Here is a 27,745-nt window from a genome sequence, read left to right as displayed (position 1 = left end):
ATCACATTTAGAACCTTACATAATTATGTAAGAAAATATTACCATTAATGTTTAATTCAAAGATTATGGAAAACAGAGGTATATAAAATTTGACTTCTTTAACATTTGCTTGGGATTTAAAAGAAAGCAATCACTAATCACTGAAACAGATTTTTTAAATGATAAATATTCAAGTAAATGCATTTTATTAAGCCATAATCATTATTTTTAAATACCTTACACTTAAAATACCAAATAATACTGCCATAACTTTAAATGTGTAATTCCATACTCTGTGTGGCAAAAGACTTTTAAAAACAAAGATTTAAATAAAAGTATTATTTATAAATGTGGATTTGTGAGACTATTCATATTTTAAACATTCAGTTTTGCTGAAGTAATCACTAGAGTGGATTTCTGAGAGATATTTTCAAAATAGCTGTTATAGTCTGTAAACCCAGATCACTTGTGGTTTTATGATTGATAAAAATGGAACACAGTAATTTTTGAGTTTAGTTAGTATATGAGAAAGGTGTTAAATTAATCCTAGTTATATTACAATTAATGTGTAGTTTTGGGGGTTTTCTATTAACAATTAGAGCAGAACTATAATTAGAAAAAGGTATTCATTTACTTATGAATATAAACATTTATTTAGTTTGAGCTTTTGTGAACTGGGACAGTATTTTGCTTTTGTTTGTTTTTTTTTAAGGGAAGAACTTGCTGGAATGGTTAAATAATACACTGGCAACAATAGAGAGAGGCAAAAGGAAATACAGCAGGAGGTGCAGTCCTCACCCTCTTGCACTCCTATATAGATAATGCTTTCACCTGAGTCCTTGGTAGGTAGGTGGACTTGGTTTCCACCTATACGGCTTGACTTTGAGCTGGGAAAACTTAAAAGAGTCTTAGAATTCTTGAAGTTTGAGAAGTAAATATGAGTTCAAAATTTGCCTTTCTCAAAGTAATTTTTATGACTAAATTGATGGTTTGATGCAATGGAGAAACCACAAATTTTTCATCCTTGAATAAGATGGCCAGTCTCGTTTCTCCTAGCCCCCAATAGGTGAGAATCCAACAGGCGGGCAACCTACTGCTATAAACAGGAGCGAAGAGGGTAATGAGGACAATACTGAGCAAAGGCAGGGAGACTGACTTTCTAAAAGTTTTGCTTTCAGCCTATCTTAAAGTATGACCAGTAAGCATGTGTAGGAAACAAGTTAAAATATGTAGAACAAAGAGGCAATTAGGGAGAATGGAAAGAGCGCTGGACTGTGGGTCAGAGGACCTATGTTCCAGGCACAGATCTGGCATTTTCTGTTTTAGGTAAGTCCCTTAAAACTTTTGTGAGCCTTGTTTTCCTCACTGCAAGGGTCAAATGATTTCTTATATGTTAAAATTACTGAATAATCAAAGAATATGTAACTATAATATACTTAGCATCTCAGTCCTATCACAGGATTCACTTAATTCCCACCCCAACAGCAACTTTCATTGCCTTCGAAAACCTAACATTCTTTGGGTTAACTTTTATTATTTTTCAATCTCATTAGTTCTGCACCTGCATTCATAACTGTCTCTTCACTTCACTATAAACAGCATACTAATTTATGTTTCTGTACCGTTTATGTTATTTTGCCCCTTTGTAGTTTATCCACATCTTATCCATCCTTCGAGGTCTAAGTAAAATCCATTCTCTCCTAAAAGCCAAACACTAAGAACTTTCAGAATTGAATAAATTATCTACAAACTTGCTACTCAATGTGAGGTCCAAGGACCAGCATCACCATCATCCTCTGGGAGCTTGTTATTAATGCCCCAGTCCTGACTCACTGAATCAGAACTTGCCCTTTATTTAACAAGATCTCAAAGTAACTTTTATGCACATTAAAGTTTGGAGAAGCACTGATCTACCGCTCATGCTGGAAACAGTCACCTTACAGAATCACCTGTTTCATTTGTGTAGCTATGTTTCCTTAAGAAAATTAAAAATTCTAAAGTTTCAGGAGAAGTGTTTTTAAATAATGCCCCAACACAGTTTCCCGGAAAATACTTTTATTCACTCTAATTAGAAAAGGATATACTCTTATAAACTGCATTTTCTGACTGAGACAAAATAGGTGTATTTTGATTCCCGAGTACTATACAAGATTAGAAATTGTACGCATGGATATTTTATCCCCTTATTTGTGATCACAGGATTCTATTCTACTCTTTCATTCAATACAAAGGAGCAAACAACAATGATCAATGTTGTATCGTTTTCTGTGAACATATCAAACCTTGCATTCTTTTTAAAATGGGAACTAAGTTTGTACCCCCATTCAGATGGAAAGCTGAAATGTGATACTACATAACCTATGTGGGATTGACCTTGGCCAGCCAGAGCACCTTTATCGGTATGCTTTTGGATCCCTGTCATTTATATTTCAGGAGCTTACTGACTGTTGTCTGGGGGATCTCAGTATCAAATGAGAGGAAGCTGAATTGGTCCCTTGTCTGAGTTCATAGATCAACCTGCACGAAAAGAAGCAGATGGATCAGGCCAAATGGTTTCATGTTTTAGGGATTTAGTTATTAACGGCCTATTAGGTTATAAAAATCAAAGTTCAAAAGTGACGATTCTAATAATATATCCCGAACTTCTACAAATACTCATTAGGCTAGATCCCGGTGGATAAAACTAAACACTGATATCTTTTCCCACTTCAGCTAATGTTAGACAATCAGTAATCACAAGATACAAATGATGTGTTTGGGGAAGTTTGCCGGATCTGTAGGAAAGCCAAGCAATGATTTATTCCACAGGATGCCTGCCGTGCTACAAATCAACCTGTCCATTTGAGAAGCCTTATTTTCAGCTAGTTGATGTGATTCAGAGTTTTCAGTGTGGTATAAGAGGCCAGCCAGAAGAGAACTATTAATTAACTTCACAGAGTCATCAGCAATATCCAGCATAATTAGATCAACTTACACATTTTAAAAACAGTGAGTACAAGAAGTTCAATAGCAGGTCATGTTCTATCCTAAGCTAGATAAGTATTCAAATCTGCTCAGTTATTCGATGTGGATACTCACTGATAGAAAGGAACCGTGATTTCATCCTGTAAAATATTCACATTCTCAAATCTGTCTGGTCCTGATCTTGGCGTTAACTGTAGAAGTATGATGTGTACTCATTTTAAATTGTGTATTTTCTGTGTATGTGTTGCAGGGTAAGTTGAGAGAAGAGCACTATCGTGTTGACAGTATAGATATTGAGAGCCCTGGCATTTTAGAACAACAAAGGGAAAATCCCCAAGAATTTTCAGTTTCTAGGTACCTTTTGGACAGTTATGAAAAAATTAGAAAGGCAGCATCTTGGCCCTATGGTAAATCTGTATGACACTAACTACAAAATTCCCATTTAAACTGTATGAAAAGTTCAGTAGGGAGTATTTTATACCACTATTAATGGATATTAAGCCCTAATTTAAAGTTAAAAGGGTATATAAGTTTTTCTAAAAATATCCTTGCTAAATAGGTGATTTACTGTTCTTTAAATGGAACAGTGGTGTTCTTGATTTTGCTGTCAGAAGCAATTAACATGCCATGCTTTAATTTTATTAGTTGAATGCATGACCTGCAATGGGGAAAGTTATCGAGGTCCCATGGATCATACAGAATCAGGCAAGATTTGTCAGCGCTGGGATCATCAGACGCCACATCGGCATAAATTCTTGCCAGAAAGGTAAAATACCACCAAATCCTGCGTCCAGTGATTCTATTTACAAACTGTTATTTGCCCCATGGCAAGTTACCATGGAAATTCTCTTGATATAATGTTTTCCTGATAGTCTTGGGGCACAGGGATTTATGATGAGGTATATGAGAGTGCTGGCTTCACCTCCAACTGGGCTTGGCTGACTAGGTTAAGAGTCCCTGAAATCAGGATGGTCCTGAACACAGAAGCATCAGTGGCTGGAGAAGGAAAACAGTAATAGAAGCTTCCTCTTTCCCTTCCACAGCAGCAAAAAGAGAAAAGCTCATTCAATAATAAGCACTTTGACAGGCCCAAGCTGGGGAGGGCGGCATTACTGTTAAATAAAAGTGAATGTGAATCTCCTTCTAATGCCACACCTTCCGTGACTTAGGTAAAGTGGGGTCAATGTGTGACACCGTGATGCAGGTCATGCCCATAGAGAGGGAATGAAAGGTGGAGCAAACAATTCTTTGGCTGCTTTCTTGTGGTGGATTTTGAAGTTGCCCATCTGGAAAAGTCAGGCAACCAAGTCTACTTTTCTCCTCAGGAGTAGGTTTTGAGTTTAAATGGTTTAAAAATTATGTGTATTTTCGCCCATTCATTTCACAGGCAACATTTTAGTTGAAAAAAATTTTTCCTTCTTTTTATTATAAAGAATAAAAATACAAATAACTACAGAAGAAGGTCTATCCCCACCTTTCTTCTGAAATTGCTGAAAGGTGTTTTTTCTTTCTTCTTTCTCTTTTTGTCTTGCTCTTCTAGATGAAATTAAAACTGCTTTGTTTTTTAGTGCATCTCTTGTCTTTTAAGTGAGAGCAGAAGGAATATGGTAGCAATTAAAAACAACTCACCAATTCAGGACCCTGTTAATTTAAAGAGAGGTGGGTATAGAGAAAGTGGTGTGATGGAGTGTGTCTCTAGCTCTGCTGGAGGTGAGGGCATGACCTAGGAAGACTCTAGCTCTAAAATTGAGCTATCATTAGTAACATAGCTATTGAAACCTAACTTTCAGTTTGAACTTTAAGTCTGCCCTAGAAGAGGACCTGTTTTCTTAATGAGCATTCTACACGAGGTCATGTTTATGTAATCTGTCCTTAATTGGGCTTTGTAAGAAGGGGATTCAGTTTGGGACCTCAACCAGTGGACTGGTACCAAGTGGACCTAACTTATTAGCAAAGGGGATGGTACTCTAGCCTTAGTAGAATATGCACAGTAATAGATTCAGCAGTTAATGATTAGCAGTCCTTGTAAGGCAAAACATAGAAAATCTCTTCTTTCCTCAGCTAACAGTATCCGAGCTAAGTCAAAAGTTATTTTGTGAGCTGAGAGCTGGGTGGTGTTCCAGGCAGATTTACATGACACTTTTCTTGGTGTGGTTTGCAGATATCCCGACAAGGGCTTTGATGATAATTATTGCCGCAATCCTGATGGCAAGCCGAGGCCATGGTGCTATACTCTTGACCTTGACACCCCCTGGGAGTACTGTGCAATTAAAATGTGCGGTAAGTTAGGGTCAAATTTATTGCTTCCTTTTCCTCTCACAGACTGGATCTAAGCAGGCGATTATTAGTGAGACAGGTTAACAACTATTTTACTTGATACTTTAACGTGTATAGGTTTTAACATTTTTAGAATGTGTTACATAATCCTACCCAATCTTTTCCATTTTCAGAGAGCCATTATTTTGAAAGAGATACACACACAAGTGCACACGTACACACAAAACATTTATACTTATGGTAAAGACAAACATTCTCATGTTACCAAGAAAAAGGGAAAAAAAATCTACAGAGGGAGGAAAATGATCAGGGATTATGTGCAGTATCATAATGTCATTAGGGCCATAAGAGCTAGGACCTCGGATTCTTACCTTCCAATCCTGTATCCTTTCCCTACCTATCCTCCCAGACATAACATGAGCTGTCAACTGACTATGCACATCTTCTGGTGAATGACAGAGGCTGCAGTGTAGAAAACTAAGTCTAACAGAAGCTTCTCACAGACATCTTTAATCTCTAGTAGCTGATCCTCACCTCTCTGGCTGTCCTTATAACAGCCTGCATTCTCTTTCAACCTGTTTTTTTTTTTTTGAGGTACGCGGGCCTCTCACTGCTGTGGCCTCTCCCATTGCGGAGCACAGGCTCCGGACGCGCAGGCTCCGGACGCGCAGGCTCAGCGGCCATGGCTCACAGGCCCAGCCGCTCCGCAGCATGTGGGATCCTCCCGGACCGGGGCACGAACCTGTGTCCCCTGCATCGGCAGGTGGACTCTCAACCACTGCGCCACCAGGGAAGCCCTCAACCTGTTTTTTAGCAGTCCTACTATCCTTCTACATACTGGCCTTTACCCAACTTTCCTGAGTTTATGATAAAAGCTTCTTTTCTTACTTGCTTTGTGATATCCCTTTAAATCTTGGTCCTCTCCTCCACAGTTAACTCACACACTTTTATTCTTCTCTGAAATAATCCTGGATAATAATTAGACATAAACATGCTTTTATTTCTATGTGTACAGTCTTATGTTTTCAACTGGATCCTAAAATGCTTTCAAATCAGAATTGCATAAATTTAGTAAGGTGGAATCATGTTATAAATTGGCTGGCTAATATAAAGATATGTATATCTAGAGAGAAAAATGTAAAGACATACAATCAGGTACCAGCACCCAGAATGATAAATGTACAGCTATGAGGCTATGGATAGGGATTTGCATATTTCCCTAGATTGGCATGATGAGGCTCTTTCTTTGAACAGACTTATTCAGTATTATCTACACTATGATACTGCCAAGGTAAATATCTCTCCACTTAGACCTGCTAATAAAAGGAAATGTTTTGGACGACTCAAATAAAGCCCACAGAAAGGAGATGTGTCTGGCATATGTGAAATAACTGCAGAATCTGGAAGGCTCTCAATGTGAACACAGTGTTCCAAGGAAATTGAACCATCTGTTTGGTTCTTTAAAATAAGGGATGACTCTTGTGACAGTGTTTCTCTGTATAGATTGGTTAGTTCAACTCAATGAGTTTTTAAATCTTGTTAATGTGTCCATAATTCTAGACCAGCTAGGTACAATAAACCAATAGTTTCCCCTCCATTTTTCTTTTTGTGTGTGTTTTAGGCACTCAAAAATCATCTCTGGAATAAGACCAGTATAAACAGACACACACACACGCACACATACACACACTCACATGCATATTCACTGGCACGTTCACCTTTCAACTGGCATGCATAAGACTGGCTATTTTTAAAAGACTTTGGGAGAGGAAAAAAATAGAATGAATATGACACTTCTAACTATTAGATAAATTTCTTTTTCTTTTCTGTCCACATTTAGCTATTTATACAACTAACGTGCAACAATTCTGATGGCTTTTTTAAACAGAGGGTGATGTTTATAGGATGCTAATTCTGAGAAAATGGTGGCAGAATTTGTGACCCAAACCTATATACAGTATATAGTATATACAACCTATATAGTACATACAACCTATATAGTATTAATATATACAACCTATATACAGTATATAGTATATACAACATGATGATTAGGGGGTGCTGAACCTCCTGGGTTCCTCTGTATCCGTGAGTTCACCCAACCTTGGGATCATGTAGTACTATAGCATTTACTATAGAAAAAAAACAGCGTATAAGTGGGCCCATGCAGTTCAAACCCATGCTGTTAAAGGGTCAATTGTAGTTAAGATAAAAATATTTTCAGCTTTGGGAATATTTTAAAAATGTTTTATTACAGGACAGATTTTAGTTTCTAATTTATATAGAGAGACTATATTTTTATTAAAATTAATGAAATAAAGTGACATTCAGGAATTTTGGAAAGCATAAGAGAGAATGTCTTCCAGATATTTTGGCTTATACATATAGTAAAGGCTACAGTGCAAAACTAAGGAATTTGGTGATGGTTTCAATTGTGTATTAATTTTTGATTGCTGCATAACAAATTATCAAAAACTTGGTAGCTTAAAATAACACATATTTCTTATCTCATGGTTTCTGTGGGTCAGGAGTCAAGACATGAGTCAGGTGTGTCCTCTGCTTAGGATCTTACAAGGCCACAGTCCTGGTGCCCACTAGACCTATTGTCTCATCTAAGACTTGGTGTCCCATTCCAATATTCTAATTCAGTTTCTTGTGGTTGTAGTGCTGAGATCCTCAACTCCTGGATACTGCCTGATGTTTCCTACCACATGACCCTATCCACAATATGGCAGTTTAATTCTTCAAGGCCAACAGGATAGCTTTCTGTTACTTTCAACCTCTGACCTCTGCACCCTCTTCCATTTATTTATTAAGAATATTTTTCAAAGGTATTAAAATTTTATAAGCCAACTTTACCCAAGATTCTGCACTGGGAATGAATGTCAAAAGGACTTGTTCAGAAATCATATCCTTTAGAACTTCCATATAATTTCTTTCCCCTTAACACAGAGTTGTGAAAGGTAAAAATAACAGTGTTTTGTTTTCCTGGGAAAATAGTATATCTTTATTTGGGAAAATGATTGAAAAATAACCGGTCAGTTTTTGCCTCCACACTGTGATTCAATGCAGAAGGCTCTGCACCTGCTTTTAAAGAGCTCACCTGATTAGGTCAGGCCCACCCAAGGAAGTCTTCCTTTAATTAATTTCAGGTCAACTGACTGGGAACTTTAACTACGTCTACAAAGTCTCTTCACTTTTGTGGTACAACATAAACTAATTACAGGAGTGGCTCTCCCATTATATTCACAAGTTCTACCCGCACACAAGGGGAGGGGATTACAGAGTTTACATCAGTGGATAGGAATCTTAGGGGTGTATTAGAATTCTGTATACCACACACATATTTACATGCACTAGTTGTAAGAGAATATTGATTGTCACTTTTTATTTGTATCATTTGATTCTTCGGTGAGCTTTCTGGTTTTGTCTCAGTCCCAATTGCTTGAATTCATTCTGAGTTTTCAATATGTTTGAAGAAAAGAATAGAGTTTATGATTGTGTCACTTGTCTCCTCTAAAGCTGAAGGGGAATTTTAAAACTCTTTTTTAAAATTATATAATAACTGTATAAGAAGGTTATAATTGCTACCATTTAACATCTACAGAAAGGTGCTTTCCATCTACTGTCAATAATCCTTATTTCAATTGTACAAAATGTGATTAGGTAGGCCAGTGAGAAAGGTGTGCAAAGACATGATGGGTGAAGCAGAACGGCAATATTCAAGACATGGTAATTAGGTTGATATGGGTAGGGATGGGGTAAAGACAGAGAAATGGAAGAAGATAAGAAAAATAAGATTGACGTGAGGCAGATGAAGTAAGATCCAAGAGTAGCCCATCCAGTTGCCATGAGAAACACCGAAAAATTAAGCAGGGAGAGTGGTCTTATCTGATTTGTCATCTAGAACAGAAGCTTCCAAATCGGTATCGATGAAACCCCGGGGAACACAAAGACTGTCCTAGGGGTTTATGGGCATGGATAGGTTAAAGGGCTGAAATTCCAGCTCCTAGTTTTCTATATGAATTCTTTTCCAAAGTCTTCTGCTTGAGATGCATGTGTTCCCAAGGAGTCAGTCAAGTTCAACTTCCTCCCTGCCCATTGACAACTGCCCTTTGCTACTTTATTGAAAAAAGCCAAACTGCTAATCCTTCCTGAATATTAATGTGGTGCACTGTCCTGGGGACACTAAACAAAGAGACCTTTGAAAATACTATATATTAATGCTGTTTATCATTTACGTTCTGCTAATAATTGTATAACTCTATCCATAACATGTATACATATATATGTATAATTGTGTGTTTGTGGCTGTGTGTGTGTTTAGTACAGTGTACATTTATCTCTTAGAATTTTGTGGTCACAAGAAATTTTTAAAAAATTTAAGTATATAAAAATCTTTCAGGAAAGTATGATAGGTGAGGAATAAAAGATTCTCCAACATAAAATAAAATACATTACACTAAAATAACATTCTGTGGGTAAAGTGGAATGGAAAAATGATTCAAGGAGAAAAAGAACTTGATAATGTACATTTTATCCAGAAAAAGGTATAGGTATCAAATCACTGTGGTATTTAGAGTCCATTAAATCCATTTAGAAGAGTGATATAAAAATTTTCAATTTAAAACTATCGATAGTTAAAACATGCTAGAAACCACATCTTTTGCAGCTATTTAAACTTAGCACAAAAAATGTAGATGTCAACTTTAAAAACAAGAGGGGGAATATAAATATTTTTTCAAAATTATTTTAGTAACAGGAGCAAAAACAAAAACAAATTAAAGAAACCAACAACATTTGAAGACTACTGGTCCAGAAGAATTACTATGTATTCTGGGTAATTAGCATGGAGGCCGGTGCATCTGATAAGAGTTCATTTTAACAGGCAAGTAAGAAAGAGAATGTGAACTAAGGCAGTAAGCAGGGACAAAACAATGTGGAGGAGGATGTGAGCAATATTAAAGAGTTAGAATGTCCCATATATAATGATGAATTGGATAATGTGGGAAATGAGAGGGAAAAGGTAAAGTCTAATATTCTTCCTAAGTTATTGGGTAGATGATACATATTTAAGAGAGGTATAAATTTGAGGAGAAAGATAATAAGTTTGGTTCTGCTTATATTGAGATGCAGGTGCTTCATGTTTGTGCTCAAAGTACATCTAAGTTCAGTCTTCCCTGAAGGTCATGCAGAGTCATAAGTGAATGTGATAGCAGAAGCCTTGGACATAGTAGCAATCCCAGGAAGCATAGAGAGAGCATAATGAGTTTTTGCCCCTTTTCTATAGAATTCATTAAATAAATATTTGTTGAATAGCTCTTATACATCACATGCTTTTCTAGTTGCTGGGAACTTTCCTAGAAGTGAACAAAACAGACCAAGATCTATGATAAAATTAAAATTTCAGAATTTTAGCATGAACTAGTAAAGTAAAAGCTGACACTGCCTTGACACTGGGCTGTTTACACCAGATCCAGAATTGAATACTGCTCTCAATTCCTTTTATTTGTTAAAAAGCGGAATGAACTACAAATTTATTCTTGTCACTTTGCTTCCAACTTTCAATCTTACAATTAGTATAACACTGAAAGTGAAGGATGAACATTGCTCATCCCCTGACAAGTGTGTAGCAGGGTATTCTGGGACAGGCCTTCTCAGTCCTCCTTCACACCATGTTCTTCAGAAGGTGATGTCTACCTAAATGGCAGCAGCCCACACATATTCTGGCTGTGTAACTTTTAACAGACTTCCAAGAATATGAAATTTTAAGACACTGCAAACATATAGCAAGATTGGAAGTCCCATGCAGTGCTTAAATGAAGTACTGATATTTTTATGGTTTTCCCCTATAATAATAATTTCATATTCTGAATAAGAGTTTGTTCTATACATTAGTTCACTGCTTTTCAGAGAGAAATAATATTTGTTGGGACTAATCGTGCTTTTCTGAAGTGAACTTTAGTAGCTCTTTGGCAACTGAAAAGCTAACTTGTGGTTAATGTCCCTTATCTTGTGGTTGATGTCCCTTAGATATCCCATTGAGTATTTAAATCAGTTGGACTGAAGATATCTTTACACATTATTGAGAACCCCAAATTGTCTGCATGGGTTACATGAATCAATATCTACTGTATTGGAAATTAAACCATAAATTAAAAAACATTTAATTCATTAAAAATAATAAGCTCATTGGATATTAATAAATATAACATTTTAAAAGAAAAATAACTATTTTTTTCAGAAAAATAGGGAGGACAATGACGTTGCTTTAGATTTTTTGTAAATTTCTTTAATGTTACCTTAATTAGAAGTCGATAGCTGAGTGTCTCATATTTGCTTCTGCATTCAGCCTTTTGGGATATCATACATCAAGTGCAACTGGAAATTCCACTGTAAAAAGGACAAGTGACATCTTAGCATTGTTATGAAAACAGTTTTGACCTCCTAGATCCCTGAAAAGATCTCTGGAACCCCAGGTATCCCTCTGAGAACAACTTTCTTGCTACATGTCATACGTGTAAGGCTGATGTCCCATTAAAGTACACCTGCTAGGATATACCTGTTGGCTGTTCCAATTGTTCCCCACCTTTTACCACCAGCAACTTGCCTGGTTGGAGACTTTTATCATTTATTATCTATTTCTCTGATTTTCTTCATTTATCCTATAGGATGGTCTAATCTGCTTTTTTTAAGCTCTCTTTTGCATGTTTGGTACCACCATTTACACAGTTTAAAACCCAAAAGCCTAGAACAATCCTAAACATGCTCTTTCCTTCACTCCTCACATTTGATCCATCATTAAGTCCTGTCAATTTTATTTTCTATGTATCTATCAAATCTCCATTTCACTTCATCACTGTCTCCTTTATCCAAGACAGCATTATTTTCATCTTGAATATTTGGGTGGCCTTCTGAGTGGAGCTATATCCACGTTCACCAGCTTTCCCCTCCAATCCCTTCTCCACACTGCAAACAGGATGACATTTAAAAAAAAATCTGAATATATCATTCCCTATGCCTAGCATACCACACACATACACAACAGTTTAAAACTCTTTAATCATTTTCTTTGATCTTAGGACACAGACAAAACAAAACCATCCTTTACTCCTCCACCCCTATCTTTAGCCTCATATACATTTCTCTCCATGCTCTCTGTTCCAGCCAGAATAGTTTTCTCCCTGTACCTCATATTTTCCATATTCTCATTATAGTTCCTTCACCCCTGCCATCTCCTCTCCCCTGAAAAATTTCCTCTTCCTTCCTCACCTAGTTGACAGCTACCCATTGTTCAAATTTCAAGTCAGTTATCATTTCTTCATTTGACTTCCCCTGACTCGGTCAAATTCCTTATTGTATATTTATAGCAACATAAACTTCTCCTTCCATGTACTTCTCAGAATTTGGTTTTTACATTTATTTCTGAAGTTATTTGGTTAATAGCTGTCTCTATCAAAATTTGTAAGCTCCAAAAGAGTAAGGACCAGGTCGTTTTTGTATTCCACAGAGTTACCACATTGCCTTGCACGTGACAGGAGTTCAATAAGTCTTTGTTGAATGAACCACGGTTACCTTCCTGCTCAGTGGTAGTTTTCATTTTCTTTTAGTGTCTCCTGGAATTTCTTCTATGCTTCTTGATTTTCATATGAAAACTTGGCTTTTCCCAAACATTGCCAACCAGGAAGATTTGCTTCATACCTTCTTCCCATCACCTCAACTCATTGTCAGTTTTCATGCTTCCATGAGCTAGTCTTGTTCCTTCATTGCTTGATGTCTTGATGGCTTTTCATTCAACAAAATAAACAAATCTTGTCATATTTTACCTTATTTTTCACTTCCTCTTTCTTTTCCTTCTTATTTTTTAAACTTCTAGATATGTAAGTGTCCACAGCCATTTTATATTTTTAAGAGCTTTACTGAGGTATAATTGATATGTCAAAACATCACATATTTAATGTACACAGTTTGATAGGTTTGAACATATGCATACACCCATGAATCCATCTCCACAATCAAAGATTATAACCATATTCATCACCTGCAAACATTTCCTCCTGCCCCCTCTTGCCTTTGTGTGTGTGTGGTAAGAATACAACTCTCTTAACAACTGTTTAGTATACAACACAGTATTGCTAACTATAGGTACTATGTACAACATAGTATAGTAGATCTACTATACATAGTAGATCTCTAAAACTTATTCATCTTGCATAACTGAAACTTTATTACCTGTTGAACAACTCTCCACTGCAGAAGTGTGGCCGAGGCAGATCTTTGATAGTTAAGATTTCTATCAAAATTATCATTGTGGACTGAATTGTGCTCCCCAGCACCCACAATTCATATATTGAATTCTAAGCCCTGAATGCATTTGGAGCTAGGGCTTTTAGTAGATAATAAAGGATAATGAAGTACAATGGCGGGATCCTAATCCAATGGGATTTGTAGTCTTATAAGTAGAGGATGAGAGTGATCTCTCTCTCCATACCATATGAGGACATAGCAGAAAGGTATGTCTATACCTACATCTACAAGCCAGGAAGAGAACTCTCACCAGGAACCATTGGCTGCCACCTTAATCTTGGACTTTACAGCTCCCAGAATTATGAGAAAATATATTACTGTTGTTTAAGTCACCCAGTCTTATTTTGTTACAGTAGCTTAAGAAGATATGTTGCCATTGGTACTACATAAAAATAATCCTTCCTCCTAGTAACTAGTGTACGCTGGCATCATTTTAAAGGAATATGTAACGTTTTAAACTTCAGTGTCTTTGTGTGTTGGGAAAATAATTTTAGCAAATTATTTTCTTTCTTAAAGAAAGCTGATTATTTCTCTAAATTTTATTAATTCATCCAAGGCCAGAACAGAGATTCATAGAAATATAATCCTCTTATTGTATTCTGTGTCAGGAAAAAACAATGCTATCAATATCCTTTCTCAAGGGAAAGATCTTGTATTGGAGGTCTTTTCCAAGTCATCTTCTAAGGAGTAAGAGTATAGGATTGAAGACCTTTCATGAAAGTCTTGTCTTTTGAGTATTTTATACCAGAAACGTCTTGGATAAAGTCCAGAGAAAAGTTTCAGACAGGAATCCCAGGTCCACATGGAAAGAAAACGTGCAAGCAATTTGAGGTTTGTGCTTTGGAGGTCTTTATACTATTTTCCCACGTCAATTTTAAAACAAGAAGCTCTTTAAATTTACATTGAGCCTGATCCTGCCCTCTGTGGCCCAAAGAGCACAAGTCTGTTGATGGGAGAGTAGCTTTACACACTGTTCTAAATATCCAGGGACCATCATAAAGTAAATCCTATATTTCAGTTGCTCTTCAGGAGCTGGGAATAAGAAGTGGGTTGGGTTGAATTATTCCAAGAATAATCAGGTATTGTTCTTAACTACAGGCAAAAGAATAGCAATAGCTTGTCACCACTAAGAAATCCAGGTTTTTTGGAGGGTTAAGGGGACAGTAAACATAAGGATTTACTTATTGTCCATGTAAAGCTTATGGATCCCTCGGTGTGGTTTTCTGTAATATACATTTGCACTCACATTCTCCAGTTGCCATTCACGGACCTCTGTCAGGGCCTTGTGGCCTCTCCGCAAGGATTTGCCTAGTCTTTCATAGAGAAAAAGGTTCGATTTATTCTATGTTGTCTTGTTGTGTTGATCTCTTTCTGTTGGGGGGCAAGAGGGTCTTCCCAACAATTACATAACAGTTAATGTTCATTCTCTCAACAAATGTATTCAAACCTTAAAGTTCTCTACCAAATAGTAGAGCAATCAGATCATAGCAGGTCCACACCAGCAAAGTGAAATTAGTGTTCCAAGAGGTAACCATTATATTTGATCATGTTCTAACAGGACAGTGAAAAATTTCAAGAGCAAATGTTGTTTTCTTTAAAGCATTTCCAAATAGAAAACTTCATGTCAGTCATGAAAGAAAAACATTCCTTCACTCACAGGCCACTGAGGATCATATAAATATCTTTGCATCTGCTTCCAAAGGGTGACCAACACTGACACCCCTGGCAAAATGTTTTGTGAGGAACTCTCAGAAGAGTTCCTGGTATTTTCACTGTGAGCTTGGTAGACATACTTGCAAAAACATTTGTGGATGCGGGGATGCAGTATTTTAAAAACATGTTGCTTTGGCTAAACTTGATAATCTTCAGCTGATATTGGGGATGTTTCTGTGTTTCTTTAACTCTTCTCTAGGCCGCTGAAGACTCTTCAGAGCCTTCCCTTTTTCAGGTCTCATGTTTAAGTATTAAGTCCAAAGGAATAGCTTTCCCAACATTTAATAGCCCTTTCCCAATCAATTGGCATGAAACATTTGTTTTGTTTTGGCACCAAATTTTGATGTTTATATAGTGGGACAGCTGAAGGAGTCTGTTTTATTGCGCTTCAGGAATAATTCCTTTTGTTCGAATCATAAGTATTCAAGCAGGCAACAAAGATCAGACATTTATATCAAAGTTAAATGGTCTATGGACAAATCATTCATCATGGTCCCCATCAGATAATATTTATTAAACAGCTGCATGAAGTCGCAAAATAACTCTTACTAATTGATGAAAACTGTAGTTACCTTGTTGTACTAATATATCTTTTTTTGCCTATATTATTTATTCTATACATTACCACCAGAATTATGTAGCTTTTGTTTATGGGGTTACTTTTAGCAGCTGAATGTGAAATGGGATAAATACAGATGCACTAACTTCAGAGGGTACTTTTTAAATAAAGAAAAATACTATGTGAATACTGCTAGTTTGTAGTTAAAATCAAAATAAATATTTCCACTGAATTAAAACACAACAATAAGTAACATTGTCAAGTTGTTTTAGTTATATATTTCAAAGTTACAGATGCTTATTAAAATGAGACAAAAATAATAATATTATTTAGATTCTTTACATCTTGATAGGGCCTGACTTAGTCAGCTCAGGCTGCTATAACAGGATACCAAAGACAGGGTGGATTCTAAACAACAGAAATGTATTTCACATAGATCTGGAGGCTGAGAAGTCCAAGATCAAGGTGACAGCAGGTTTGGTGTCTGGAGAGAGCCTGATTCCTGGTTCACAGATGGTTCACACTTTGCCCTGTGTCCTCATATGGTAGAAGGAGCAAGGAAGCTCTGCAGGGTCTCTTTTATAAGGGTACTAATCCCATTTATGAAGGCTTTGTCCTTACAACCTAAACATTTACCAAAGGGTCCAACTCCTAATACCATAACATGGGGATTAGGATTTCAACATATGAATTTGAGGAAGACACAAACATTCAGTTTATAGCAAGGCCTAATGAAAATTTGTATTTATTCTGTACAATATTGTATTTTATTAATGTGCAGTAATTCTTTGTATTCTGTAATTTTTGTAATTTCAAAAGGTTCTAGTTTCCACCTCCAAATTAGAATCTGTTAAATAATCCAAATTATTTAATCCAAATCCAAAATTTTGGTTTTCAATCTAACCATTTTAACTTACATTGTCTTTTAGTGAATATTTAGTGACCCCCTTAAAATAAGTTTATATCATAAGTTTTAAAATATAATAATGAAAGTTTAGAAAAAAATCTTTGACATAATTGTTCAAATGAGGATTTCACTTTTAAAGTGAAAGATTCTTTAATTAAATCTTGCTGGGAACCTCTGCAGTTGAGGTGCAAAGTTAGTACAACAATTCAGATCTCTGAACTTGACACTGAAATTTTAGTGTATCAATCAGCAGTGAAATATTTTCCTCAGTATTCTTATATAGGTACTCTTTTCTCTAACTTAAGGTTTTTGTAATATAGATATTTCTTTTCACAGGGACTCCTAAAATTTGAAAACTTTACCCTTAAATTAGAAAAATTTTAATCTTCTACTAGCTTTTAAATTGTATCATTCCTCTTTTTTCATTGTTTAGGTTGATGTCTGGAAAATCATACTAGAGTCCAAGGAGCTCAGTGTGTTAATCTCTGATGGGCTTAGCCTTGAACTAGATACTTAGTGAAATGTGATAGGCCCATATCTAGCCAAAGGTGGCCCTGGTTGACTCATCAAGACTGGATCCTTTGGTTACAAGTTCACAGTGCTAAAACAGTACTGAGAAGAATGGATCAGTAATACACGAATAAAACAAAACACACACAAATAACTAAGAAAGTAAGAGAGCTGTAGTACCCAAGTCAGGCAATGAAATCTGTGATTAGTGGAAGTGCTTTTGCTCTGGCTGCCCTAACTCTGACCTTCCTCCCATTGTCAGTATTCTGAGTCCTAACTGAGGTCACAAATTTGCTGCCCAGGAGCTTGTACCCAAGAAGTGGGGGAATCAAAACTTTTCTTCTTAAAATGTTAAGCTAATGAATTAATAGATTCCTGGGGACATTCGTTTTGTCTTCTTTCACATTATAGTTTTACAATTAGAATGATATATGTCAGTACAAGCTTGAACTTTTTCCTGTTTTACAGTTGTCACCCTTTAAAGACTTCCCACACATACTCATTTTCCTCAAATCATGTAACAATCAAATCATCAGAAAAATAGCTTAGTAGCATTTGTTTTAATGAAATATAGTTCTAACCCTCAGAACCTATGAAATCCATCTTATTTTCTATTTCATCAAAGAACTTCAGGTAATATTAAAATCGTAATGAACTTGGTTAAACAGCACCAACTTCTTCTATAGAAGTCATTTCTCTCAGTCCAAAATTTTTGTTCTTCCTAAATCAATATATATTACAAATATCAATACATATAAATTCTCTAAGCCATCAACTCTCAATAACCATTCTATAGGTCAATCTCTGGACATTTTCTCATGTCCATTTGAATTTCCTTTTAATTTAGGATATTTCTGAGCTGCATTTCTATTCCCTAAAGTAGATACATAAGAAATAAAAACACATTTTAAGATGAGCTGAAGAAGAGATTTGTTTTTAAAAAGAAGAGTTATTAAAAGGGCAATTTTTGGAAATCTGTACATAAAACATTCTAGTGATTGGGATGGTCATTAATTAATCCTCCTTTTTTTCCCACAAAACTTCACAGAATAACTCCAAACTTAGGCTCTACTTAGTTTGCATGGGACTCAATGAAATAAAGCATTCAGCCACATAAGGTAGTAATTATTTGTAAGAAAGAAAGAAATTTAAAATAAAGTTAAAGAGCCACTTTAAAAGAATTTACACCATTAAATATGGAACACTATTATAGACATCCCTAGCCTCTGAAGGCATGTCTAATTCTAACCTCTCCTTTGGAGAAATGATGCACCGAATTCCAGAATGGGTGAATCAAAGACATTTATTTATTCACTTCTTAAACTATCCTAGAGGCTGTCAACTTGAGTTTTATGCAGAGGCACCTTGAATAACCATTTAGGTTATAAAGGTAATTGGGGAGTTTACATGGAAACAAACATTTTCATGAATGTTTTGAGAAGGTATATGAATTTTAGTTGCTCCAGAATGTTTTGAGTTATATTTTATGCAAGTGAGTAAACCTTAAGACAAAAGACAAGAGTTCAAGTTGTGGTAAATTTAATTTTGTACTTTAAAAATTTTCTTACTGAGATTTCCAGGATCTTCATGAAGTATGGTAAAGCACTGCAGTTGGACTAGGAAAAAGGCATCAAATAAATCTGCCCAGAAGCAAGTAATATTTCTTAAATGCCAACAAGTTGATTAAGAAGAAAAATGTAACATATCAGCTTAGAATATATTTATTATTTTAGAGGAAAACCACGGTTAATACCATTACCAACTTTTTAACTATTTAAATAAACTAATTTTAGGAGTAATTGTATAGTAATTTCAGAAATACTGTATATTTGGCATGTATAAGTTATAGTGACATACGGAAGTAAAATGCCTTTAAAGAATTTTTCAAGAATAAACTAATTTAGTGTTTGAATGAAAAGAACTGGAATGGAGATAGTAATAGTGACAAACTGATTTTTAAAAAATAACTCTGTTCTCTAGACTAGCATTAATTTTCTTTTTCGTACTTTTTTTAATGGTCAAACTTACGGCACAGTGCTAAAATTTCCCCACTTGGTCACTATATTATTTGTAGATGTTTTCCAATTTCAAAAGTAAGAAAAGTGATTTTTAAAAAACATATACGCAATACTTAAGCATTAATAAATAGAGAGATTTTACACCTATTGTTAATAATGAGTAGATAGATCCAGGAAATTTAAATATTATTAAATGATGCTTTTTAAAACAGGTCTAGATAAAGTCAAGCCAGAATGTTCTTTTTATAAGTAGAGAAATTCTATGGTTGAGTCCACCATGTTAATTCCTCCTTTCGTTTGAGTGAGACAGTAGTGATAAATTGAATTTTTTATTCCATTCAATTATTATAAAAATTATGTGACAGAAAACCCTGCTAATAAAATGCAAGTGAACACTAAGAGGTAGATGACAGATTGAAATATTTTATTTAAATTTATATTTCTTTTTACCAATAGCTCACAGTACTATGAATGACACGGATGTCCCTATGGAAACAACTGAATGCATTCAAGGTCAAGGAGAAGGTTACCGGGGTATCATCAATACCATTTGGAATGGAATTCCCTGTCAGCGTTGGGATTCCCAGTATCCTCACCAGCATGACATAACTCCTGAAAATTTCAAGTGCAAGTGAGTAAATTAGAGAAATATAAATTTCAGTAGGCCCTGGGGGAAATGAGGCAGAGTGGTTGCTTTTTACTAATTTCTGTGTGAGTGATCCTTAAACTTTAGTGTGCCTAGGGAAAATTCAGCAATGAAAAGGCAGATACATCCCCCCAGAGACTTTCATTGCTCAGGTCTGAAATTTGGACTTGAAATAATACATTTTAACAAGCACTCTTGGTGATTCTGAATCAGATGGTTGATGTACCATCCATGCTTTGGGAAACACATCCCTAGGTTTCTGATCACAGCTTTGCTCTTGCAGGTCTATTTAATAAACCTATTAGTGGTAATGATAACCAGGCAAGTTTCAAACTAGTGCCTTCTTAAATTTTCATATTAACTTTAGGGGAGATTACAAGGCACACCTTGATTTCAACCAACATTGTAAACTGATGAGTTTTCAGCCTTGAAAAAAATTATTTTTAAAATTTTGAATGAGTGATTTTTATTGTTTCTAAATTTTCTTTAAAAAGTGGGGAAATACAACAGCTGTTTAGATGAACCAAGCGGAAGAAACTGCCCTTGAATATCAATTACATAGCTGTTATGTTCTTCTCCATGGCTGCTTTTCTTCACCACTTGACTTTTGTTAGACAGACAGCCACAATGCCATGTGTTTTTAAATTGCCCACCTTGTTATTAGGAACATAAAATGATTGCTTTTAAAATTTATAACACACGTGTCATTCATAGTGGCTTTGCTGAAATAGCACCTATAAATAACATATATTGCCTTTATGTAACTGGCTTTTAATAAGAGAGCTTAACATTTCAAGATGGAGAACTATGAACATTAGTTGGCCCATCCACTGGAGAGGGGATATAGTCTATGCTTTTTATTTTATTTTTAGATTTTAAAAGCCAATTCAGAGTTCTTTGCTTAGACAGTAAATATTCATCTGTTATGTTTTTAAAATTATTTTATAATAACAAATTTAGAGTTGCCACTCTGGGGTTTATTTCCTTCATTTTCTTCACACCAATTCACTCTCTATTTTTGACCCATGTGTTTCATACCTCAGAAATAAACATAAAAGTAGAGAGAGAAAAGAAAATGAGAAACAAATAGTTAAGGGAGACAAAGGAGACTGTCAGTGCCATGCACACTTTTTGTCAACTTCTAATGACTGGTAATACTCAAGTTAGAGATTGTGTATGTGTAAGTACCCAAATGAACCTCATCTGTAAGAAAAAAGATAATAATTATAGAAATTGAATCCACACATTTCACAATTAAAAATGATCAAAAGTTTAGCTTACATGTTATTGGAATTTAAGCCATTCTTTCTTAATTGGTTATTTGGTCAAGGTAACCAAACATAAATGTCAAAACAACCAAAAAGTGAGCTGTGTTATAAAACTGATAAAATCTGACTCAACATTTTACTCAGAGTATTGATGCCTTTACTGTTTGTGGGCTAGCAGAGAATGGAATACTGGTTGGGTATCTCTGGTTGTACTAAACACGATATGCCCCAAAACTGAGACTCTTTACAAATGACGATCCTTAAAACACTATTTGTAGGGCAGGAATAGAGACGTAGACGTAGATGTAGAGAACGGACATGTGGACACAGGGTGGGAAGGGGAGGGTGGGACAAACTGGGAGATTAGGTTTGACATAAATACACTATCATGTGTCAAATAGATAGTTAGTGGGAATCTGCTGTATAGCACAGGGAGCTCAGCTCGGTGCTCTGTGATGAACGAGATGTGGGGGGCGGGGAGGGAGGGAGGGAGGTCCAAGGGGGAGGGGATACAGGTATACATATAGATAATTCACTTCATTATACAGCAGAAACTAACACAACATTGTAAAGCAATTTTACTCCAATCAAAACAAAACAAAACAAAACAAAAACACTATAACTGAACAATACTGCCTGTGGTGAATGTACATGAATCATATAATCATTAATTCGCTTTAATAATTATAAACACTTCTCTCTTCAAGTGAAGGGAAAGAACTTAGAAAAAATATTTGAGCAAACCTTGACTCTCATTCTTGCTTAATCTAGATTAATGAGGTGCTTCTCGATATAGATTATAAACGCAGGCCTAAACTAAGATTTTTGATAGCCTCAGATCTCTGTTTAATTATCTTGCCTTAAATTAACAACTTGAAATAATTTAACCAATTATTCATCTAAAATTGCAAATTTGCGTACACTTTATGTAAAATTCAATGCACGTATTTTGTACTGACAGTTTTTTTAAACATGAGTATAAATTGGTCAGAAGAAAGAAAAGATTTTCTTCATCATTCCAGTTAATAATTTTATAAGAAGGGTAAAGGCTTGAATATAGGTTATAAATAAGAATATTTGCTATACAATAGCCTTAGCTATTGGCATTCACTGTTCTTACAACCTTAAATAACAGTTGTGTCAGGACCTATTTTGGCTAGATAAACTATTACCTGTTGATTTTATAATCAAACTCAAGCTTCTTCTTTAAAAGCTTTTCAGTTTCTAATGGTCAATTTGGATAGTAATAAAAGTGTAGTATTTTTAATTGGGCCTAAATGAAATAAATAATGTACCTTCCAATAGACTGAATATTAATTTTGTTAAATTATTAGCAGGGATTTACGAAAAGAAAGTACATGCTTTCTCCAAATTAGAGAGCATTATCAGGAGAGCAAATCATAAATTTCACATTTTATTTAACGTGAACCTTGCATTAAGGTAAAATCCTTTTATATACAGATAATATTAGTTTAGACTTTTTTCTTATTGTGAACTCTAAATGTCTAACTATATCATTGGTAAAATAAAGGAAGTACATGTATTACATTGACAACTTTTTCTATAGTTAGGTTATCTATATTGTAATTAGGATTTAATTTTACAGAAATATAAAATTGCATGTTGTAATCTCTAAATCAAGAAAGAACTACGTTGGAATTAAAAGAAATCTATGTAGTGAATTAAATAAATCAAAGAAATACAGAATTTAAAGAAGAAATATCTGTCATGTGTTTTGTGGCAAATGTTTGAATAGGTGGAACTTCATTTTTAAACAAGAGAAATTAAAGACTACTAGTTATAATAGCCTTTCTTCTGTAAAGAGAATGTGTTTCTACGTTATATACAGTCCATGAAAAAGTAATAACAGACCAGTTTTTAAAAATTGTAACAGTTGAGAGTCCACGTCTTGAAAATGAGTGAGAAGAATGAAGTGGTACTATTTCTCTCTTTCACGAAGCAGTAGTGTTTGTGTGAAACTCCAGGTCTGTGGAAGAAAAAGAATTCTGACATCTGACAGCATTTTATTTCAGTAATGTGGGCAGTGTCAGTTGTGTATACTGAATTCTAAACTGTTATAACTATCCTAAATCTAAAACGTAGGGCTCTATTTATAGAATGCATACATTCTAGGATTCTAGAAATGTAATAACACTGACTTCACCAATGTAAGAAACCCTGGCAATTTACATTAACATGTTTATTCTCAATAGGGACCTAAGAGAAAACTATTGCCGAAATCCAGATGGGGCTGAGTCACCGTGGTGTTTTACCACTGATCCAAACATCCGAGTTGGCTACTGCTCCCAAATTCCAAAATGTGATGTGTCAAGTGGACAAGGTAATAGCTGACATTTTGCAGTGTGGGCATGATTAAATTCAATGGAAATGCCTAAATGGTGTACACATTACAGCAGAAGACTTATTTCTTGTTGCACTGTTAGCAAACAAAGTCACCAAGCCTGAAGTTGGATTTCTTTTATATATTAATTTGTTCAATATCCCTTTATTTATTTGAATGTATACTAGTGCCAGGGACAGTTTTAGGCACTGTGGATATACCAGTAAACAAAACAAAATTCTCTGACCCCATTAAACTAATGTCCAGGAAACAAAAACAAGCAAAATTAAAATGTAGGTGGGGGGCTTCCCTGATGGCGCAGTGGTTGAGAGTCCGCTTGCCGATGCAGGGAACACAGGTTCGTGCCCCGGGCTGGGAAGATATCACATGCCGCGGAGCAGCTAGGCCTGTGAGCCATGGCCGCTGAGGCTGTGCATCCGGAGCCTGTGCTCTGCAACGGGAGAGGCCACAACAGTGAGAGGCCCGTGTAATGCAAAAAAAAAAAAAAAAAAAAAAGTAGGTGGGGATAGTAAGTTAGTTTGTGTAAGTGCTAGAGAGATAAATGTCCCAGAGTTAGAGGGAAGAGGATGTTGCTATTTTATCTTTTAATGGTCTGAGAAGATCTTACATATTAAGGTAACATTTAAGGAGAACCTGAAATAAGTCAGGGAGCAGCATGTGCCACGTGCACATACTTGTAAAGAGCATTCTAGGTAGAGGAAACTGCAAATGAAAACGGCATGAGATGGGAGAGTGCTTGAAAAGTTAAAAAAGAAACAGCGCATCATTGTGGCTGGTACAGAATGAGCAAGGTTAGAGAGCAACTGGGCTAAAATTCCATAAGCCTAGTAGAAACTGGAAGGATTTACACTTCTATTCTGAAAGGGGAGAGACTCTGTTGTAGGATTCTAAGATGGGAACTAAATGATCTGTCTGACTTAAATTTTAACCGGATGACTCTGGCCACATTATGAAAAATAGCCAGAACTCCTGACAAAGGGCCAAAACGGGAATCAACTGAATGATTGCTTCAGTAATTTAGGCAAGAGACGAGAGTGATGTGGACTGGGGTGTTAGTAGTAGAGATGATATGTAACAGTGGGATTTGGGATAAATCACCATTGTGCTTGGAAACATAGACACCATTGAAAATAATTGTTTCGTGGAGCAGTGGTTGAGAAAAGTCACATTGAAATAGGTTTAAAAAATCATTTGTCAAAAATTAATAATAATGGGCTCTGGGCATCTATTGGTATATAATGAATTAGGAGTTATGATTTTTAAATAATCACATTCTTTCACATAAATTTAATTATGATGGTCGTGGCCATGGTCAGTCCTAAATCATTCTAAAAAGTCCAAGCCAAATTTAAAACTCTATTTCATGGATTTATTGCCCTGTACATACTTCTTCCATCCCCTGACTTTCCTCAGTGCCATTTTTTGTGAACAACTCGGAAAACAGTTGTAGAGGGAAGAAGAGATGAGTCCCTTTTCAATCAATTTCACTGTTCTTGGGCAGACTTTAAAGGTCAGTTGGAAATAAAGTTGAAACCAATGATTAAGGAAGGTTTGGTACCAGCTGGATCTTCTTTGTCCCTGCCTTAGTCATTTAAACAATTACTGATAATTTCTGAGTGATAGAGGCAAGTGAGAACAATTGTTTTATAAGCTTCTGATGTGTATTAAGATGCTTTTATGTACATAAATATCACTTATCAAAGATCAGGTAACAGAATATGAGGATTTGGGGTTTTGAAAGTTAAGCTGATGTTATTGCTTATATAATAGAGCTGCACATTAATAGATGAAGAAATTAGCTTTAGGGAATTTAAATAACTTGCCTGAACTCTCAAATTAGCACAACTGTGAGTCACTCAAATTCTCCTTAAAATGACCTTTCCATTACTCCATGCTTTTTCCTTTTCATTAATACTTTAACAATATATTATATTCCTTTTCTTTAACAATATATTATACCTGATTTATGCAACAATGTGCTAGGCTCTGTGGGGCAATTTGAAAATGAATAAGTCCTACTTAAGAGACACTGTTAGCCAATCCAACATACAGCTGTGAAATTTTAACAGAGAGTTATGTCATTGTATAATACTGCCAAGCTAGTAGTATGGATTGTTACATATTTGATATGTATGCATGCATGCACACACACACACACACACACACAAAAGGATGTTGCTCTTATCCTTCTCTATATAGAAGGAAATATAAATTCCACATATAGGTTGATGAGTTAAAAACTTTTGCTCAAATCTTGCAACATCTGATTTAACATATATATAAAAGCTCTTCCAGTTGGATATTAAATAACTCTGTTAAAAAAAAGAAAACTGAAATTGCAGAATTTCTTTAAAAATACTGATAAAACACAGTGTATTATACTATATAAGGTACATTTAAGGCAGGAAACAAAACACAATTCACAGCTTTAAATATTTATATCAATAATATACATAATGAAGACAGGGAAATGAAATTTCCCACTCAAAGAGGTGGAGGAAAAAGTAAAACAAAAGCAACACACGAAAGAAAACAACTAAGATAAAAGCAGACATTAATAAGGTAAAGAAAAGAAAACAGTAGAACTAATGAATAAAGCCAAATGATGATTCTTTGAAAAAATTAACAAAATAGACAACCACCAGATAACTGACTCAAGAGAGGAAAAATATATGAAATAATAATTATGAAGGCAGAAATAACCAGTGAAACAGGAAAACATGAGATTATTTTATACAACCTCATGTAAAAACTGAAAATGAAAGTTAAATGGGTAATATACTAGGATAATTCAAGTTATTTGAATTGACCCTGATAGAGAAAGAAAACTTAGACTCATTCCTACAGAAGAGACATGGAAATTTACTAATAAAATATTCCACCACAAACACATCATGCCTAGATGAATTCATAGACCAGGTGATCTCAATGCTATGTAAATTGCCCTGTAGCTTAACCAATGCAGTAAAATTTCCAAATTATTTTTATGATGGAATTATAATATTGAAACCTAAACATGATAAAGGTATCACAGAAGAAAACTATAGACATCTCATTTGTAAATATTAATAGAAAAATCTTAAATGAAATTTGAGTGAACAGTTCAATAAAGAAATTAAGTAAATAATACATAATGATTGAGTGGCGTTTAGGCTGAGAACAAAAATGGTTCAGTTTTAGAAACCCATTAATATAATTCATCTTAGATGTAAGAAAAACAACCATATAACAAATCTTAATAGATTTTGAAATTACTGTGACAAAATTCATGCATTTTTCATAAAAGTACTCAAGAATCTGTGGAATACACACATACTTACACACACACCCATATATCCACTCATATATATATATGTGTGTATATATATATATATATATATATATATATAGTACATACATATAGATATATAGATGTAGATGTATCTCAGTCATAAAACCACCACTTACTTGATGCGAAAACATTAGAGGTATTCTTACTAAGGTCAAAAAGAAAACAAGAATGTCTAGCATCTCCTTTACTATTTAATATTGTAAATATAATTTAACATTATATTTCTCTTTAACATTGCACTGTTGATATTATTTTTTACAATAAGATAAGAAGGCATATTTATTGATTGGGTAAAAAGGCAGAAGATTTTTGTGAAAATGATATAATAGTAATATACTTGGAAATCTGAATTCAAATAATAAAAAAATCACTAAGGTAGCAGGATACACAATTAATATACAAATATTAATAGCATTCATATATGGTTTTGAAAATCTAATTAAAGAGAAAACTACATCTATAATAGGAAACAAAACTGAGAAAAACTTAGGAATAAACTTAGGAAAGTTGTTGAAATCTATGTAATTAAATTTTAAATTACTACTGAAAGCCCCAAATTGTACTTTAACATGTAGAAAAACATCCCTTGTTCTTGATATGAGAACTCAACATCATAAATACATCAATTCCATCTAAGCTAATTTGTAAATTTAATGTGATATTTTCTGATATCAAAAACTTCATTCTAAATTTTTCCTAGGAGAATAAACATGTAACTATACTAAGAAAAACCTTGAGAAAGAAGAGTGATGAGAGGTAAATAACCCTATCAGATGTTAAAATATTTTATAAAGAGTTTATAATTAAAAGAATGTAGTTCTAGCACATAAATAAATTGACAGAACACAGAATCCAAAAATAGACTCCTTACTGAGATTACATTTAAAATGTGGCACTATATGTC

The 27,745-nt window shown here is 34.8% G+C and overlaps 1 protein-coding gene across 3 annotated transcripts in view; it reads left to right on the top strand.

Annotated features, from left to right (window-relative positions):
- Positions 1-27,745, top strand: part of HGF (hepatocyte growth factor) — an 83,335-nt gene that overhangs the window by 29,665 nt on the left and 25,925 nt on the right. For all 3 annotated transcript variants that reach the window (XM_019940506.3, XM_073809604.1, XM_073809603.1), the window contains 4 exons: positions 3,589-3,709; positions 5,105-5,223; positions 19,691-19,865; positions 23,362-23,489. In XM_019940506.3, coding sequence (XP_019796065.1) covers positions 3,589-3,709; positions 5,105-5,223; positions 19,691-19,865; positions 23,362-23,489 — 543 coding nt within the window. The remainder of the gene's footprint in view (positions 1-3,588; positions 3,710-5,104; positions 5,224-19,690; positions 19,866-23,361; positions 23,490-27,745) is intronic.

The sequence above is a fragment of the Tursiops truncatus genome, chromosome 9 (assembly GCF_011762595.2).
Source record: "Tursiops truncatus isolate mTurTru1 chromosome 9, mTurTru1.mat.Y, whole genome shotgun sequence".
NCBI lineage: Eukaryota > Metazoa > Chordata > Mammalia > Artiodactyla > Delphinidae > Tursiops > Tursiops truncatus.
This window is presented reverse-complemented; position numbering and strand designations above follow the sequence as displayed.